Source organism: Phymastichus coffea, unplaced genomic scaffold, assembly GCF_024137745.1.
Source record: "Phymastichus coffea isolate CEN01 unplaced genomic scaffold, Cenicafe_Pcof_1.1 PCOF00186, whole genome shotgun sequence".
Lineage (NCBI taxonomy): Eukaryota > Metazoa > Arthropoda > Insecta > Hymenoptera > Eulophidae > Phymastichus > Phymastichus coffea.
The window spans coordinates 186163-205630 of record NW_026706997.1 but is presented as its reverse complement, the minus strand read 5'-3'; the positions used below and the strand labels follow the sequence as shown (position 1 = coordinate 205630).

At 32.3% G+C, this 19468-nt stretch overlaps 5 protein-coding genes across 10 annotated transcripts; 2 read left to right on the top strand and 3 right to left on the bottom strand.

The window, feature by feature from the left end:
• The first annotated feature begins 659 nt into the window (after positions 1-659).
• Positions 660-5286, top strand: LOC131673622 (uncharacterized). The gene is made up of 11 exons (XM_058951743.1): positions 660-787; positions 1102-1905; positions 1993-2273; positions 2349-2541; positions 2625-2739; positions 2811-2989; positions 4107-4251; positions 4319-4433; positions 4533-4682; positions 4752-4923; positions 5002-5286. The coding sequence occupies exons 2-11, from the start codon at positions 1114-1116 to the stop codon at positions 5281-5283; spliced, it is 2424 nt and encodes an 807-aa protein (XP_058807726.1). The 5' UTR covers positions 660-787; positions 1102-1113; the 3' UTR covers positions 5284-5286.
• Positions 3183-4210, bottom strand: LOC131673618 (ubiquinol-cytochrome-c reductase complex assembly factor 4). The gene is made up of 2 exons (XM_058951739.1): positions 3899-4210; positions 3183-3762 (listed from the first exon to the last, which is right to left on the bottom strand). Exons 1-2 carry the CDS (start codon positions 3949-3951, stop codon positions 3402-3404), a joined length of 414 nt encoding a protein of 137 aa, XP_058807722.1. The 5' UTR covers positions 3952-4210; the 3' UTR covers positions 3183-3401.
• A 22-nt stretch (positions 5287-5308) lies between the features above and the next one.
• Positions 5309-7284, bottom strand: LOC131673617 (thioredoxin, mitochondrial-like). Of its 3 annotated transcripts, none has more exons than XM_058951737.1 (4): positions 7149-7284; positions 5932-6123; positions 5731-5854; positions 5309-5601 (listed from the first exon to the last, which is right to left on the bottom strand). In XM_058951737.1, exons 2-4 carry the CDS (start codon positions 6105-6107, stop codon positions 5485-5487), a joined length of 417 nt encoding a protein of 138 aa, XP_058807720.1. In that variant the 5' UTR covers positions 6108-6123; positions 7149-7284; the 3' UTR covers positions 5309-5484. The 3 variants fall into 3 exon arrangements, with proteins under 3 accessions (XP_058807720.1, XP_058807718.1, XP_058807719.1); XM_058951735.1 differs by lacking the exon at positions 7149-7284 and adding an exon at positions 6263-6408; XM_058951736.1 differs by lacking the exon at positions 7149-7284 and adding an exon at positions 6314-6397.
• On the top strand, positions 6833-12190 carry LOC131673616 (uncharacterized). Of its 4 annotated transcripts, none has more exons than XM_058951733.1 (7): positions 6833-6849; positions 7212-7326; positions 7391-7507; positions 7988-8134; positions 8204-8307; positions 8375-8586; positions 8658-12190. In XM_058951733.1, the coding sequence occupies exons 4-7, from the start codon at positions 8004-8006 to the stop codon at positions 9042-9044; spliced, it is 834 nt and encodes a 277-aa protein (XP_058807716.1). In that variant the 5' UTR covers positions 6833-6849; positions 7212-7326; positions 7391-7507; positions 7988-8003; the 3' UTR covers positions 9045-12190. The 4 variants fall into 4 exon arrangements, with proteins under 4 accessions (XP_058807716.1, XP_058807715.1, XP_058807717.1 ...); XM_058951732.1 differs by lacking the exon at positions 6833-6849 and adding an exon at positions 6988-7129; XM_058951734.1 differs by lacking the exon at positions 6833-6849 and having other exon boundaries at positions 7194-7326; positions 7998-8134.
• A 3925-nt stretch (positions 12191-16115) lies between these two features.
• LOC131673614 (small ribosomal subunit protein uS2-like) lies at positions 16116-18386 on the bottom strand. Its single transcript, XM_058951728.1, has 6 exons — positions 18306-18386; positions 17592-17754; positions 17311-17522; positions 16827-17114; positions 16365-16607; positions 16116-16289 (listed from the first exon to the last, which is right to left on the bottom strand). Exons 2-6 carry the CDS (start codon positions 17722-17724, stop codon positions 16203-16205), a joined length of 963 nt encoding a protein of 320 aa, XP_058807711.1. The 5' UTR covers positions 17725-17754; positions 18306-18386; the 3' UTR covers positions 16116-16202.
• Between the last annotated feature and the right edge of the window lie 1082 nt (positions 18387-19468).

The window sequence follows — 19468 nt, the reverse complement described above, 5'->3', positions numbered from 1 at the left end:
CCCAAGTGACCATTTACATATTTTTACGGTTATGCTAGCCTATTATGTCTATTCAAGCTAAATATTTATTTGAACGCTCGCGTTTGCGTTCTATTTTCTTATGCACGTAGTTTACGGTTATACGTGACGTCGGTTCGTCACAATATGCATGCGACGCATGCACTAAAAGGCTGCATGCTGTTACAAAAAAAAAAAAAAAAAACTATTGTTTTAGATTAATTCAGAAACCATGGTATTTTTGCACGAACTAAAGATTTTTTTCAGCATGATTATTCAAACGAGTGCGACGATCGTTTTATGCCCTCAAATTAAACAAAGTACCTGCCGATTGGGAGAAAAAAACTGTTGATAATCGCCCAGCTCAAATAAGTTTTATGCTTTATATTATTACGATATCAAACAATTACTCTTTAACTAAGGGATGCGATACTTTCATAATGAGCACGACACGCGAAATTTTTCGGTATACTGCTTTTTAATTTTTCGATCATAAACTCAACGGGGATCTTTCCACCCTCGGGATAGCGCAATTACGAAAACCTCAAACACACGTGAATATTATATGTATATATATCTCTATATGGGTTGATCAATATAGATATAATATTCACGTACTTTGAGCTTTTTCGTAATAGCGCCATCTGATAGTGGAAAGATCGTCTCATTCTGTCAAGTTGTTATGTTGATTTCGGCGAGAAGTAAAAGACACAGTTAATATATAATATATATTATGTTATGATATCTACAACGATTCGTAAAAATATTGATTGTATGAAGAAAAAACGAGGTTTGTAATTTAACATTTAAAAGAGCGAAAGTAGAGAGAGTGTAATATATATGAGTTGCACAGTTTCTCCGACAATCGATAAAAGACTAATTGTGGTATTTTTTTTATCAATGATTTGAATAAATACATACGCGTCCGGTACCAGAAACGAATATAAAAAACCTACCTTGATTTTCTTCGATTGAATGTCATGCATTAAAAAGATGTTCATTATCATTCCAATGATTTATCAAACATGAATGTACAAAAGGTGTATTATTCTTCTAATTTACTATTGTGACAGTAGAATAATAAGAATTAATTTTTGTATTTAGGGCTTGATAACAATGAAATCGTTGATCATATTCATCCCCCAAAATTTTTTAAAAGAAGAGCCAGGATGCATGTATGGAAACGTTGTACACGATGCAAAAGAAGAGGTCAGTAAATTTTTTATCCTCGGTTTGACTGAGTCAGTGCAAAGTATAACAAAAGCTGGCAATGACCTTGTACCACTTGGTTACTTTTATGGGACTGAAAAGAAAAGAGAATATTGGGAAAAGAAACTTCCTAATTGGATAGAGTTATATTTGTCACCAACGGATACCAATTATGATTACTACTTAAGAACTGTTATGATAAGGAATCAAAAACTCACTTCATTGAACAGTCACTCTGTGATAATTCTATATGATGAATATTGCTTAACACGGACAGAATTATATATCGATCGGATACCTATGGATCATTTCTCAGAGCTGAGAAACATTTTGTACAAAGAGTCAAAAAGAAAGAATCAAGATAAGCTGAAAAATTCTTCTTTACCAAGAATTAAGGAAACTATTTTTACAGCATTTATACTTACTATACTTTACCCCACGCTGTATCTGCACAAGTTAATTACTATATTCAACCCAGTATTAAAATATTCCTCACTTGGCTTGCATTTAATTGCCTGCTTTCAAAATGCTAAATGGATGGCATCAACACTCTATCAGAGCAAGAAATTTACTTTGAAAACAACAAATTATATTTTAGCAATAATCATAGATATATTCCTGGGGCATTTACTGTTGGAAGTACTATTGAATTTTCTCGAAAATTCTTTACCTTCGGATGTTTTGTTATCATATGCAGAGGTAAATTTTTATTCTTAATGAAATTGCTAGTTTCTTTTTGTGCAACTATTATATATCAATCGTTTAATAAATAATTTTTTACCACAGAAAATGGTGGAGACTTTGAAAGATCTTGTAAATTGGCTTATGGGATCACCAGCTGGTTTGAAATTGAACAGTTCTTTCAACCGTGTTCTAGGAAAATTTTTTTTGTATCACATTCACCTCTGGTGGACATTCCTTGTTGCTTCCAAGCCAATTATGGATTTGGCTTTTGTAGTTCTGCTATTTTTTGGGAGACTTGGCATTACTTTTCAAATTTCTATCATGGCTGATCTTCTAGCACTTGTTAGTTTTCACACTTATTGCATTTATGTTTATGCAGCAAGGTATTGAATTGCCTGTTATCAATTATGGCTCTGTATGTTGGTTTATATATTATAATTAATGTTTCTATATTTCAGATTATTTAATATTCAAACCAGAGGTCTAACAGCTTTATTTAGATTATTTTTAGGTAAAAAGAAAAATCCACTAAGAAAAAGAGTAGACTCTTGTCGGTATAAACCAGATCAATTGTTTGTTGGTACTTTACTATTTACTATACTTTTATTTTTGATGCCAACCACTTGGGTTTATTACTTTGTTTTTACTGTGGTACGTAAAATATCTTTTATACCTGCTTTTATTAGCTATATAAATTATTTTTATAAATATTATAAAACCAATCTTTATTACAGCTTAGACTTATAATGATTGGACTTGGTGGTTTTTTAACAAGACTAAAATTTTACTTACAAGTTATACCGATCTATGCTTTTATTCTATGGATTTTGAGGACTGTTGATACTACTGGTAAATAAACTTGTTAAATTAACAAAGAAAATAAGTCATTTTAAGTAATATTGCAGTATTAAAATTTTCAGGTTCTATAGGTATTGAGCTATTACATAGACAAGGTGAGGGTCCAATTATGTTGAAAACTAAAACTATTATAGCTCCCTGGAGTGAAACATGGAAGAGAACATTACCTGATACTATCACCATGCATACATCAATCAATTGGAGTAATATTATCAGCAATGTTTTTTGGGGTCAGTTGTTGTACCCATTTTGAACATATGTATAAAAAAGTTAAAGATTATCAAGACTGCAGTTTTTAAGTTCTTATAAATTTAATATATTATATAATTTTAAGAGAGATTAACTTATAACTTACATTTCAATTTACATCCTGTAAATAAATAAATTTGAAGAGAATGAAGTTCAATAAAAAGTAACATTTGAATTAACAATAACAGAATATTTATTTACACTATTTTCAAATATAATGTTTACAAATTTGACAGTATCTTAATAAACATTTTCTAAGAAACTACTGAATCAATTACAACTTAAAGCAATAAGTTATTCAATGATAATATGCAATAATAACTTTTCTACAAGGAATATTATTTATTCATTTATTAATTATTTGCTTTTTTGTTGCAGCAATTCAGGTTGAATATCCTCTATTTTTATTTTGTTGTGTTTATATTTTGCTTTCTCTTTTCATGATATAAGACATAATCAGGTTTTGTATTGAAATCCATCTCTGGGAAAACTTTTTCGATACCTTGCAATGTTTCTGGTAGAGGTCGATAAATAATTTCATCAATATCATTTTCCTCTCTTAATATGCAAAAGTATAACATGAATGTTGCAATGCTTCCTGAAACCACATAAGGTGTATACCACACTCGCTCATTTGGTGGCACACGACTGTGTTGTGCTTTCCAGACTGCTGCCTCTGTTGTTGAGAATGCGATTGGCTTATCATCGGAATCATCATCAATTGATTTAGTATTGATAGTTCTTTGCAACAATACAGAAGTAGACCTGTCAGCAAAAGTAACAATGCAATTCATATTAACTACCTTAGAATTCATTTTATAATAGAATAGTTCAAATTGCTTATAATTAAATGTATAAATAATTTAAAATTTTAGAAACAAGTAATATTTTATAATTTTACCCGTTGATTTTACGCAAATTTGCTACAGTAGAACATAACCTGTTCATCAACATGATTTATGGAGTTCACTGTAGCAGAGATTATTTCTAACTATACTTCACTTTAACTTGACTGTTTGATGGTATTCATGTATTCATTGATAATGTGTTGATTTTTAATTTTTTCTACTCTATATCGTAAAAAATATTTAGTAAAGCTACGATACTAGAATTCGCGGCGAACTGGTAATATTTCGTTCCTTTGCGTTGCTTTTCTCGTAAATTTGAAACTCGCAGATCGTAAATATAACGTAAGGCATATATTTGAGGTTATGACGGCAAAAGTTCAAGAAATAAATACAAAAAATAAAAAAGGTGAACATCAATAACTAAATATTTAATTTTTTTTATTATAAATTCTTTATTTCTGACGATATTATAGAAAAGTTAAAAGTAACAGACCAAGAGAAAAATGAAAAATTTATCGAAAGCAACAAGAAATCAAAGAAAAATAAAACGAAAAAAGAAAATAAAATTACATCACAAGATATAAAAGAGTAAGTTTGTTAATTTGTTTTTATCTTGTCACTTTTATTTTTTATAAATACATTTTCATAAGTTAAACGAAAATCACAAGTACATTTTTCAATTTTTAGAGAAAGTTTAAAAGAAATATTAGAAGATACAGAAAATAAGAAAGCAGAAAAACGTCAGTCAGAAGGGGATGAAAGCACAAGTAAAAAGAAAAGAAAACTCAAAAACAGAAAAAGCATGATCGAAAGTGATACTAATAACACAGAGGAACTGTAAGTACTATGAAATATTTTCATAAAATAGTTTAGTTTTTTAACAGTTATGTTATAATTATTTAAAAGGAATTTGGACAATACAGCAATGGAAATGGAAGATGAAAATGAGGAAGAAAAACCAAATAAAGAGCCATCAAAAAGACAAATAAAGAAAGAAAAATTTGCACTCCGTGAAGCAGCAATTAAAGAATTAGGTAAACAACAAAATGCTAGTAAAGCTTTAAATTATGTGTCAAAGGTAATACTTTATATAATTGATTCTCTTTTACGTAAATCAAGCACTCATCTATAAATTAATTATTTTATTACCAATCAGTGGAAACATGCAAAAAGTGAATGGAAGTTTAACACGGTTATACAGACATGGTTAATACACAATTTACTAGACGAAAATTATGTTCCTGATGATCAATATGCAACAGTATTGGAATACTTTGAGAACTGTAAAGGTTCAGCTAGAAAATTGTTGTTGGATAAAGCAATGGCTGTCATAAAAAAATTAGAGGATTGTGTAGAAAAAGAAGATGAAGATGAAGAAATAATTGAGACAACAGAATACAAAAGGGCAAGAGAATTACTGCAAGCTTTACCAACATAAACATGATACTTAGTTTTTAAATATGTACAGTTTATTCAAGGTTATCATATATGATTGAATTTATTTTATAAAAGTAAAGAAAGTGATTTTTTTTTCAAATATTATCATTCTTATTACAAGTAATACAATACTTTTTTACAGTTTAAAGCTGATATTCTATCAATGATTTTGTTACTTAGTTAAACAATATGCCTATAAAAATTAGGAACTAACATATTTGTCAACAAACTTTTTAAGTTTGTCAGTATCTTGTAATCCAACCATTTTGTCTAAAATTTTTCCATCTTTCATAACCATGAGTACTGGAACAGAACCGACCTGCAAATTTGATAAAGAATTAGTCTATACTTTTTTTTTATATAAATAAATGTTGGAATTGTTTTTGTATTGAGCGTGTACAAAAATTAGAAATACAAAGTTTTATTATAAAATAAATATATTACTCACATCATAATCTAACGCTAAATCTGAATTTTCATCAATGTCTACCTTAGCCAAAATTATTTTGCCTTGTTTTTCAGCAACAACTTGTTCAATTCGGGGTGTTAACAATCTGCATGGATTGCACCATCTAAAAAGTTAATTGAAATTAATGACTTCTTTTATTGTATGTATGTAATATGTATAAACAAAACCTAGCACCCTTACGTAGCAAAAAAGTCAACAATGACTGGAACTTTGGAGTTCTTTACTCTTTCCACAAAATCATTACTGTCCTGAACTTTGAAGCTTGTGGAAATAACAGATTTTTCTTGAGCTGGAGCACTAGCAAACGTTCTCGTGCTTGCTGTTTTATAGATTGCTCTGAATCCCATTCGAATCATTTTGCTTATTAGATTTCTGTTATGACGAAATATTTAATGAAAACGTGTTATAATAAAAATTCATGAAATACTTAATTTTTATTTTATATTTGAAATATACTCATTTCAAATATGAAATAAAAATTCAATTCTGCATAAAAGATATTATAACATACTTGATATACAATAAAAAATATTAATAATTATACGCAATTTGATCCACTCACTACTATATATGAATAGAGTGCAGACGATCTTTGATCGGGCTAGATTTGTCGTTAAGGTTATGATATCTTAAATCGTAGAAATCTACTTTATCATACTGAAAAATCACAGCGCTGTTATGCAAGAGGATCCGCACGTAATAATTGTAATAATTCACATAAATTAAATATAGAAAAATCATTTAATGATTGATAATCTAAATACATTGAAAGGTTGACGATCATGTTTTTTAAACCAAACAACGTTATTATAATCATTTTAAATTATTAATTCAAAAATTTCTTTTGAAATTTATTATGAAAATCAAACAATGATGAATTTAGCTAGGAGATTAATACGTCATTAATTTTTATAGTAGATATATACAGTCACAAATAAATTTACGAAAATGCATCGATGATAAACAGCTAGTAGCAAACATCAACTAATCGGTTGTAAAATTACAGTTAAGCATGAAGAATTCCTGAGATCTTATTATTACTATTGAGAAATAATTAACTTATAGCGTGAATATCGAGGATTTGGTAAATAAAACAAAGTACGCATGAAAGTCAACCTATAAGTGAGACCAATTGAATTTGATACGCAACGCCTTAATAATGAGAAAAAACGAATGCTTAATCAACATCCAAAACTTGAAATATTGAAATATAGAACTGATTGTTAAGTTAAAAAACAAATTGTTTAACATCTGGGTATGTCTGTAATAGCAGAAGATGCAAGCAATGTTAACAAATATAGATCGACTATATTAACATTATTAGTATAATAACATGTCATTTGACTCATTTTTTCACCATGACAAACGTCTACTGATGGTGATAACCGATATCCAACCTCTTTAATGTAGAAATAAAAGTCCGTCTTCGTAACCTATTTTTTCTTTTCGAAATTGTATAGATTTTTGAACAAACAGAATCGGAAAGAGTTTTTCGAATACAACAATAATAGATGAAGTTGGCTGCTGGGAGCCCTTTATTTCGAGGTGAACCATCGATGTCAAACACTGGTTCTGGTTAGTTGTGTATTGTGTTGTAGTTTGGTTTTCATTTGCGTTGTTCTTCTGTTTACTTTTTTAGGGCTTGAGTTTACGTACCACAAATCATTTCAGAAATTCATGGTATTTTTTATTTGTAATAGAGCAAATGATCAACTAATGTTTAAATAGAACATTAAATCAAAGTGACGTTTATAAGGTATAACCATGTTTTTTATTGATATTTGTAGAGTAATATTATATTAACCCATTGATAAGACTGATAAGAGACTTTACATAATAGAAGACATTGGCCGTCAGACAACGAACATCATATGTGTACAAAGATTCCTAAGTTAAAAACAAATTGTTTGTTTAAAATCTGGGTGTGGCTGTCATTGTGGAGCATGCAAGCAATGACAACAAATATAGATCTATATTAATACTATTAATATAATAATATGTCATTTAACTATCTTTTTTCAATATAATAAACATCTGATGTCCGACGTTACACGTTTTTTAAAAAAGTTTATCAATTTATTTTCAATACAAATTTTTAATAATACATACAATGTTAAATAATAATAGTACAATGGTTAAAAGGTTATAAATTTCAATATCATTTAATTCAATTGATCTAATTTACTTATCGCTTTTTTTCGTTTTTACTAATCTATAAGTAAATTACTATTGACAGTCATTTTCAGACAAATATGGATGTACCAAGTTACAAAGATCATACTTTTCAATCACTGAAAAAAAAAATCTTACCTCTTATCCAGAATAAAATTTTTCTTGGGAGGTACACCGAGAAACGCTATGTGGAATCACTTCAATCTTACAGGTATAAAAATAGAATGCAAAGATTTGATAATTTGGTTTTTTTAAAAATTTTAATTATAATTTTTTTCAGGGATATAATTGTTATTGAATCAAGTGAAGATATTATTCCAAATTTAATGAAATCAAAAGAAATTTTAGAAACATATTCTAACAAAAAATGGATTGGAATATCAAGTGTGTTTATTAAAAATCTTTACTCTTTTTTAAAATTTATTAAACTTTAAATAATTAATAATTTTAGGAGATTTACAGAACAGTGAATCAAATGATTGCCTTATCTGGACATATGTAAACAATGTTCCTATTGGAAAACACTGGTTCCAACTATCTGCTATTAGATTTGAATCAAGAGAAATATTATTGGAAATTCAACATATTCAGCCTTACCGATTACCAGATAAAAGTATATTGTGTAGCGATGATCCTGATTTTCCCAAATTTGATATTAATCAAGTATATCTTTTTTTTCATAACAGATAACAATTTTTCACATCAATTAATTATTGATTTGCATTAATTTTCAGATATTCACATACGAAAATGTATGTGAGGCAATTAAATTCAGTGCAATAGTTTTCATGGCACTTTTTACATTTGCTGTGGAAGCTGTAAAGTTTGTGTTAAAATGGAGCATAGAATTAAGCTATGTAATTGTTAATCTTGTGCATGTCTGTACTCCAATATGTTTAGGCATGTTGGAGTTTTTAACAAAATGTGTGGGAGGATTTTATTGGATGGTATATGTAATATTTCGAGGTACTCCGAGTACCTCTGCAGTACCAGCTGCACTTATGAACAATCAAAGACGATCAATTAATTATCAACGTTTTGGGGCAAAAGGTTATAGAGAAAATACTTCTCCCACATCAAGATTTAGTTCGCCAAATTGGAAAAGTAACCAAAGATATTGATTGACAATATATCTTTAATTTTATTTTTTCAACGTTTTCAAAATTGCGATATTTCTTAATGTTACAGTACTAATATTAAAAACCATTTTTATCGAGAGATAATTTTATAATTCAATGGTTTACATGTGATTTAAAAAAAAAAGTAATTAAAAAATATGTATATTTAAAGGTAATTTATGAGAAACTTTTTGCTTTGAGTATTTTAGTAACTCTTAAAACATTAATTCTTTTGATGCTGATTTTTTTATAGTAATATTTAAAATAAAAGTAAATATGCATACCACCATAATTTTGTTTAAATAACATTCAATCAACTGTTTGATTGTAAGTAATAGATTTATAATAAAAACTTTCAATAATTTTGACTAGCTTTTTTTTTTGAGAAAAGAACAATAATTTTGCATAAATGATGACAAATAATTGGAAATTTTAATAGTAATGCTTTAATCAATATTAAGTAATTAATAAATGAAAAGTACAGTGTTAAGATTCATGTGCCAAGTTTATGCACATGGAAGCAATCTAGACCACAGGCTTCAGTTCAATTCACTCGAGACCTTAACTGGATCAGACGAGTTCTACAAGTAAACAAAGCGATAAAATAATAATTAAATTAACGATTATGTCAGTGTTAAATGAGCAGCTTCGAACTTGATTGAATTTGGATTAATTTCTCTGTGGTGAGTATAACATAAATTTTAACAAATAAAAGAAATAACGTATGTATAACATTTGACACTTATAATACCAAACGATTCCTTTAAATTGTTTTGTTTTCAGTCTTGTTTATTTTAGATTTATATACAGTTCACACATAGAATATTTACATTTTATATAATAGAAGTTATTATATACGTATTTTTTAATTACACGAATCTTCTCATTTATTATATTGTTCATTATTTCGTTTTGTTTAATATACTGTCTTATGCGACTAAGATTTAAATTTTATCAAACAAATATGATTGTTTTCGACGGCGTCAAAATCGGGGTGATTGAAGAACGAATACTTTCAATTTGTCTAGAAAATTTATTTAAAACTAAACGTACATTCAATTATAATTGAAACTTTCAACACCTCTTTTAGGTACAAAATATATAAAAATGTTTATTGACTTAGAATATGAATATGTAATAATTATTAAAAAATGAATGAATATGACATAATAATACTGTAATTCATAGTGAAAGTGATTATGAGTATAATAAATTATAATAAATGCGTATAATCATCATCATTCTGAAAAACTACTTAGAATCTAAAAAAAAACAGATCTGATAACATCATTATCGAAGTCACGACTGGGCAAGTATTTGCACATCTCGATTAAAATATTAAAAATCAGCATTGCTACTTCACTCTCGTTGATGATGGACATGCCTTTGGCAACTAGCGTCCACTCGAGCCAAGGTACTTGAGATAAGACTCGCCAGCTGCCAAGCCCTTGTTCCCTTACTTTTACTTTGTGTGATATTTGATTTGATACGTATAAGTACAATACGTCTCTCAGATGTTTTACGCGCTTATCGGACCATCGCTCTTGTCGCCGTCGTTGTAGTACCGTTGTATCTCCTAAATATATTCCTGACCTGGATCAGCCTCGATAACATTTGCCCGAGTTGGAACGACTGCATGCGAAGTATGCAAGTGAGCTAAGCAGGTCAACTAAACGTTCTCATTCCATTTTGATCCATGATATCTTTGACGTTTCTTCGATGCAAAATGAGTTTCTCGATAAACATCACCAGGCAATCCCGTTCCGCTCTATCTATGCCTACGATGTGTTTGGTGTTGAATGTCCCCGTGTAATAACGTTCGAGACTACATAGTCGCACAGATTCTATACAAAAGCACTTCGTTTCGGTTTTAGTTATTAGTAAAAATCAACGATACAGATTATTGAAAAATTAATGACAAAATACTCATTAATAGGGTTGTCAGGTGAATATTTTTCAAGTGGTAAACTCAGATAATAATCATCAATTTGAACTTCGACAAATGCTGGTACTGAACCTCGAATTCTCGATGATTCTAAACAATTAAAGTTCCCCCGGATAAATCTCTCTCGAAAGTAAAAATGCGTCTATTTTATTTTCTATAGTCGTACATAACTTCCTCGCGAGTCTTTGCGATCCCAAACGAGATTCAAAAACGCACAATCTTGGTCAAATTCATAGTAAAAAAGTTTCAATTTGTTTCAGATTTCTCTCTGATTATTTCTCGTCTTACGATGCCAAATTTATGCCCTGACATCTAGATGCAATTTCTACAATTCTCATCTCTTTTTGTGGCCATCCACTGTAGATTCTAGTTGCGTGATCTACTGCTATTTTGAAATTACCCCGGTGATCCGATAATTTCTCTCTTTCCTTATGCGTATCTGACGTGTACATTTTCCTTAGAATCCAGGTATCCCAGTAGTCCAATTTGCCGTAAAAGATAAATAATAATTTCTGAAAGTGTATCGAAGATACAGTTGTCTACAAAATTTACCATGATTCCAGCAGTCAATAAACTATTAAGAAATTGTCTATAGGCAATTAATGGATTTTCAGCAAGAACCTACAGCTCCTATATTTGATTGCCCTCGTGATCAGACCAGCTCCTTTGACAATATAGCTAATATTGAACGTCGAAATAATTTGAAATACGATTTTCTGCCTCTCAATGCTACCATTTCCAAAAAGTTGCCGAATGTCAGATATAGCATCACTGACTACTATAGGCGTCTTTTCCATAATTTTACAAACGAAAGTGACGACGTCAATATATGTTGTTCGCAGGCATGACAGGCGTGAAGACCGTATGTCTCCATGCTAGCAGGAGGCTCAGTGCCCATACTTCAATAAATGGCTATAATAAAATTATCTTTTAGCGCACGCGCGCACGCACACACACACAGATCTTTTAGACCAGTATACCTACGACGAATTGATTTACTCAATAATACTTTTATGCAATGAACAACAAGTACATTTGGCCTTTTAGCGTGCTACGGACATCAAAAAATAAAACAAATCTTGTATATTTTGGTTATTTTTATTTCAGAAATATTTCTTTTTGTTATGTTCTGGGCACATCATCTTCTAATCTGCCGTTTAGTTATTCAATTTCGAAATCGCATTTTATTGACACGGTGCATGTATAATTACTGAAAAAAAAACCAAAAGAGAGAATTTAGATTAGTGTACACTTTGGAACTATGATTTTTAAAGATAAGTGCATAACAAACTTTGTCCGTGGTAAGCGTGGTACTTCTGAGCACATTCGAATAGACACTCGTTAGCGTAGCTTTTGCCTTTGTTGTCGCATACTGGAGAATCTTCTTTCGAACAAAGACAGTTATCTGGACTCGTTGGTGACTGTGCATTGGCTATTACGACTAATGCCAAAACTACGACAACTACGAGCCTCATATCTGCTTTTACCTAAATCTATATTAAAACATGTCATTTAAAGCTCTGCCTTAGAAATTTTCGTTGTTACAATTATAAAAATGTTAACATGTATTAATAGCCCTATTGAAAAGTTGTAATTAATTATGATTCTATAGACACTCACAGTTTGAAAATCTGGATGTCAGCAAAGTGAGCTTTGGTTACTCAGAGGATTTTACGTTTGAAATAAAGTTTGCAGCGAAATTTATAGCACGAAAACCCGCTCTATTTATCAAAATAAAATTTATTGCTAGCAGGCATATAAAATCTTAACTTTCAGTTCTTTTATAGGCTGGCAAATGAGTATACATACTCAAGAATAGTTCATTTGAACGTTGTAGAAAAGCTTTAATAACGTGAAGTGCATGAACGTCATTTGAATAACAATAAAATATCGAGTCAAGCGAAATTGAATATTCAAACACAACAATCAACGTTGGGTTTTAACGTCGAACCGAGCAATAAGAGCTCGCCATGCATTGCTGAGCATTAAAATCCAACCAATAATACGAATACGCGGAAATACATATTACTATTCTTTATCAGTAAGAACAGTTTCGGCGTACAAAACAAAGCTATAAAAATCACTTACTTAACATAATAATGTTTCCGCTAAAGTTTTATTTGGTATGGACATATATTTTTCGTAGCCACAGTCACCATTTCAAATAGTTTTTTTATAAAGTATACTGAGTGGATTACAGTATCTATTAATAGCTTGAGAATATCTTTTGAATAACGGACAAATAATCATTTAGTGAAGAAGAAACCGACGATAAACAACTGATTCTGCAGTGCAGCAAAAAACCATTTAATATAACACTACGAAAATGTTGTTCTCACGATGCATTGAATAACAAGCATTTATTTCATCTCTGTTAGAATTGAATAAGAATATATCATCATTACATGAATCATCAATTATTATTCATGAGAAAATTAGGTATTTTTCCATTTCCTTGCAGAGTATAGCAAACAATTATAATCAACATAAAGATTTCCTACTCAGTCAATTCACTTTGCAGGTATTTTTATTAACACAGAGCTTGAATGCCGGTTAAACGTTCGAATTACTCACACAAGAAACGTCATTGTTCGCAAAAGCTTGGCATTACAAAATTACAACGATCATCTTTCCGAGTCAATTGTAATTTCACGATTTTGAGTTGAAGTTTTTGTAACCAAAATGGTTATTTTTCGCGATTGTACGCAATTGTCTGCCGTTTTTGTGCATTACGAATAGACTTTTTCCTAAACATGCACACCGTAAATGTAGTGACGATATCTTGGCATCTAGAGATCTCTTGTAAGATCAAATTTACGTACACGTAGTCGAGCTCTTTACGGAACTCTGCCGATATGCACTTCCCAATTCCTGGAAAATCACAAATTATTTAGATGCTATTTACGCGAAAGAACATTTCTGTTCGAACAAAAGAACCTCACCCCAACGTTGTGGTTCTTAATTTTTGTCGCTGATCAATACGAAATCCGCGTAAGGCTTGTAGGTCGGTCAATGATTCGCGTTATAGGCCACGACGATGGGACGAGAGTCTCGCAAATCAGTATTCCAACCATGCGACCGCGGATGCAATGGAAAATTGTAACGAGGAACGCTGCGGGACTTGTTAATTCGGCAGTTTGCAAAATGTCATGGTTAGCTAAATGGCGTAGCAAAAGTCGCGAATGATTCTTCGATTGAAATTCAAACGCGGCTCGTAAGGATCGCGGCGATCTCGTCGCACGATTGTGTTGCGTCGATCTCGGTGGGTATCAATATGCGCTGAATGTCCGCGAAGTGGAGCGAACGAGCAAACATTGCGTTCGTCGATAAAAATTTCGTAGATTACGAAACTAATCTCCGAGTACATCGGTCTATGGCAGGGGAATACCTTAACGCATACTCAACGGTAGGCTCGATTGCGCCAATCTCCGACTCGAGAAACGGCGAGGACTTGTCGCATTAGCCCTGTTGTCCTGTGCGAGCGCGATACGAACGAACGTTCGACACTGCTCTGGCGTTTCGCTTTAGCTTCGATTACGAGCAGGTGCGTGTTCGCTGATTTTCCCGTCGCTGCAATGCTAAGTGCGCGTTCGAAATCAAGTGCACCAATTGTAAAAGATCGTGGATTTGAAAATGGCTGGAAAAGGACTTTCTCCGACTGAGGAATATTCGAATTTATTCAATGTCACAATTACTTAATCGACAATTATCGGCAATATAGATATGCTTTGCCAAGGCTTGACCACCCAAGTAGTATACAGTACGATTTTCAAACAGAATCTAAAATATCGTAACACGTGGAATGTATACACGACCTCGGATCGACAAAGTCATCGCTTCTAATTTATTATATTTTACAATTTGGGTAAAGAAAGGTGCAACGCGAGTGACTACTACCGAACCATGACTGGTCAAGCAAAATGCCCAAAAAGCCATCACCTATACGAATCCTGTACGCGCTCAAGAGTCCAACGAGGTGTTCCCAGGGACCGATGGGCTAAGAGCGATCATAGAGCCTTGCGTATATCGAGGCGACGAATGTATACATACCACCTTTGCTAATAATAGATTTTCACACGCCCAATCATGCCAGCGTAAGCTTATTCTTAGCCGCGAATGGGCGCCGACGATAATGCGAGCCAACCATAGCTGTACGCGCTGCAAACTTTACGGATGAAACAATAAGAAGTGGAAGATGAGAGGAAAAGCGTCGAAATGACGAGAGCTGGCGCGCGCGCGCGTGCACGTGTGGCTACACACAAGGCAAAAGGAAAACAGCGAGAGCCCGAGTGGGCGACGTAACGATTCGTTCGCCCTCCCCCTCGCCGTATCTACGAAGCCGGGGGGGGATGGCGACTTTTGTGCACCTCCCCTAAATAGACGACTAACTTTCGCTCTGCCTGCGCGTCTTCTCTGTGCTTGGAAGAAGCTGTTGGACGCCCACCTGTTGATGGCTCGCGCTGACTTTTGCGGCAGTTCGTCTGTTCTGTCGTTTCAAAAAAATCACTCGACGACTATCGATTTCCTTTGGTTCGTTCACGTATTTACGGTGAAAATTACTTCGTTTATGCATTGTTATTGGTGGCCTCAAAGGGGTTTCCAATGAATAAAATCTGCAAAACTATTCATAGAATAACAAATAATAACAAGTCTATTTAATACTTTTCATGACAATTAATATCTTTTTTTATATCAATGGGAGATTTATTTTTGCAAAATTGCATTCATACTTCAACTATTTACTACTGTAAGATAAGAAAAGCCATGTCGAGACAACAGTTTTAAATAAAGAACAAAAGATCAACGGAATTAGTTATGTGTATATTTGACAATGATTACGACGATCAAATAATATAACATTTTTTTATCGAGTAGAGCAAGAAAAATTGTTTTTGAATTTGATAGCTCTTGGTACAAGCTTCCCAATTGATAATCCCATTAGTGAAAATTGCTTCCATCGTGTGTATTAGCATTCGTGAGTACAAAAATATCATTTTTTTATCGTGGTTCAATAACATTTTTGACAATAACTTATATAAATACGATTATTTGTTTAAAGTTGCAATATTATACGTAAAAAAGACGGCAATCTAGCACAAGGGTATAAAATACGAAAAAATAAAACAGTGTTTTAGAGAAAGAGTTGCCTTTATTACAAAACTCATGTATAAAAGGCGACCGTAGTCATATTTCTTAAGTGTTGATTGCGAAACCGTTTACCAGTTGCCGTTGGTGGTACCACCCCAGCTCTGGGTCGGAATGTGGTCAACAGCTGGTGTAGCTGCCGACCAGTCTTCTTGAGGCTGTAAACAAACAAATGCCCATGAGTGATGATAGTAGATCATTACATGATTTATTGAAAACTATCGTGAACTTACTGTGCCCCAGTCGGTGTTAGCAGCAAAAGGTGCAGGTGGTGCGCTAGCAGGTACAGCAGCGGCAGGAGCGCCAACCGCGGCAGCTGGTGCATTAGCGGGAACATCATCGGCCCAGTTATCTGCGGCTGGTGTATTTGGGTCGGCATCAGTAGTCCATGTCTCAGTTGGAACAACTGCTTCCGTTGGAACATACTCTTTGACAACTGGAGCCAATTCCTTAGCTGCCAATTCTTCCTTCTCAGCCTGTGAAAAATATGAAAAAGTATGTAGACCAACACTAGTTCAAAGATTACTCTAACATTTTAGAATTATATACAGAATGTTAAATACTGAATCATTGTAAGTCATGAAATTTACTTTCAGACAACAGTTGTCATCAACTTTAATCATTGATTAAATGATTATGTGGTAAACATTTCCTAATGATAAAATGCAATGGATTAAAATACACAAAATATTTACCTCTTCAGGGTCTCTGTAGAAGAAAAGATCGACGACAACGTCCCATTTGATCTCACGCGGAATGGATCCGCGAAGACGAAGTACCTCACGGGCAAGCAACCACCACATAAGACCAATACTATGGAAACCCTTGTTGTTACACGGGATGGCGATGTCAACGAAACGCAGAGGCGAGTCAGTGTTGCAGAAAGCAATGACTGGGATGTTGACATAACTGGCTTCAGTGATAGGCTGATGGTCAGTGGCTGGGTCGGTGACAATAAGCAACCTTGGCTCTCTGAAGGCAGCCTATAAGAATTATAATTCAAATGAAAAAACGAAAAATAAAAATGTTGAAAAATATATCAAAACAAGATTTTCAGAAAAGATTAAGCCATATCAAACAACATTATTTATTCTGGTCCTGAGTGTCATCATAATAAATAATTGTAGTAAATTCAAGATAAAATTCTCTAATTAATGTTCCATATATTTAATTAATTACTTGAATCTGATTAGTAAATGCACCAGGAGTAAAACGTCCAGCAATGGGAGTGGCACCAGTGTGTGCTGCAAACTTTAGAACAGCACGCTGACCATATGGTCTACAGCTAATGACAAAAACCTCGCTTGGATGTTCAATAGCACAAACAGCACGAGCAGCAAGCAGAAGTTTCTCCCATGTGCGGCGCAAATTGATAATGTTCACTGAAGCACCTGAAAATTAATAAATTTTAGTAAAGCTTAAATACAATTGAAGAAATTAATATAATAAGTATTGTTTACCATCAACACGCTTTTTGAAAACGTACTGTTCCATTTGGTAGTTGACATTTTCAGAGCCCGAATGGGTATGGGCACACAACATTTTAGTAACGTCATCCTCTTTGAGAGATAATGCATCATATCCTCCAGACATGTTAACGTTGATAATGAGCTACGATACAACCTGGAAAAACGAATTTGGTTATTAAATAATTCATTCGAATCCAACTAGTGACGTTACTGAACAATGTAAAAAGTGACGATAACAAATGCATCAACTCGTAATTATTTCCAATGAAAATTCAATTTTTATTAGACATGAATTTGAATAACCAAATTACGTGTATTTAATTTAGAAGTAGCTTTACAACGCTAACAAATTTAACCGTTGCACAGCAAAATAATAAGATTAATATGTTGCATCCCTTCTGTGCACCTATCAATTTGAATCTTTATTAATGTAATATGTTGATCTTCAAACGTATTCGCAAGTAAACAATAAAAATATTCTGTTAAAAATATATTATACAGTTGTACGGCATTATTCATATTGGTTACGTTCCACGTGGATTCGTACACATGTTTCCAATGTTAAATTAAACATAAAACAATTCTTTGCGGATAAAAATTTTATTGTCATTGGATACTATGCATACTTTTTTCTTAATGAAATAATTTTCACTGTTTAGTGTTATTTTAAAAATGAGAATTTTAAGAAAATAATGGAAAACTTACGTTTATTAATGCCACTTGGAGATTTCCAGCGTAGGAAAGAAAGTTAAGCCATCAGGCGTATACGGGTGTCACGAATCCGTCCAATGCTTGTCAAATGAGCAACTAAAGTGGTTATACAACTTCTTATTTTTATTATTTATAAATGATATAAATAATTGTAAATTCTATTGTTAGAGTATTGTAATCATCGTATGATTTTATAATTATTCATTGTACATTTCAAAGTGTGATTAATAATATTTTATTACATTAATAAATCACTCATTCAACTACTTGAAAATATCATGAGCGGGAAAGTTTGTAAAAAGATAAACCTTGAATTTATTATTGTATCTCATTCTAATACAAAAAATAGTTAAGAAAATGATTTAATAAATGCTACTTCCGAACGAGTAAATCCTTGACCTTTACTTTCAATTAGCCTCAAGACGTTTGGTTCGGGTGGCGCTAAATGACACAAGAATTAGGTAAAATATTTTTTAATTAGCCATTTTATTCCGAAATGTTAATGTTCAATTTTGTTAATATTAATTTTTTAAATTTTATGTTAAATACATAGATTTCAGCAGAGTCAAAGCAATAGTGATAACGTATGAGTAATCGCTCGTACGATTCAGATACAGCAGAACATTTAATGTTTTCCAATTTTAGAAGTTGTGGTCTTCATCGTCGTCTAGCTTGTTCTCGCCCTAGTTGTTGAGCTACGACATCTTCAACACTCTCGCTCCAAACAACGTGCATCGACGGCAGCATTTGAAGCATTGAACCGCCTGTTCAAGAGATTCATAATTTTTTGTGACACGATTGTGATACGCGCGTGCGAGTTTCAAATGATCGTATATTGGTTTGAGCAAGACTCGAATCACGATATATTTTCAACCGAGAATGAACACTACGTGCTTCAACCATTTGTATAAAGATTTAATCCGTCTATTATTCCGTGCTAAAGAGAGTTGATTTAGATCATTAGATCACTAGATTGAGTTGGCCAACAGTTTTATTATCTTTACCGAAACTTTTCTCATCAGGGACTGCTAGTTTCACAGTGTAGAAATAATACATGACCCTCGCAACACATTGTTTTCTCTCACATCATAATATACCCTAAACTTTTCCAACCAGACATCAAATAAGAGACAAGCTGTAAAATTGGAAGTGCGTCT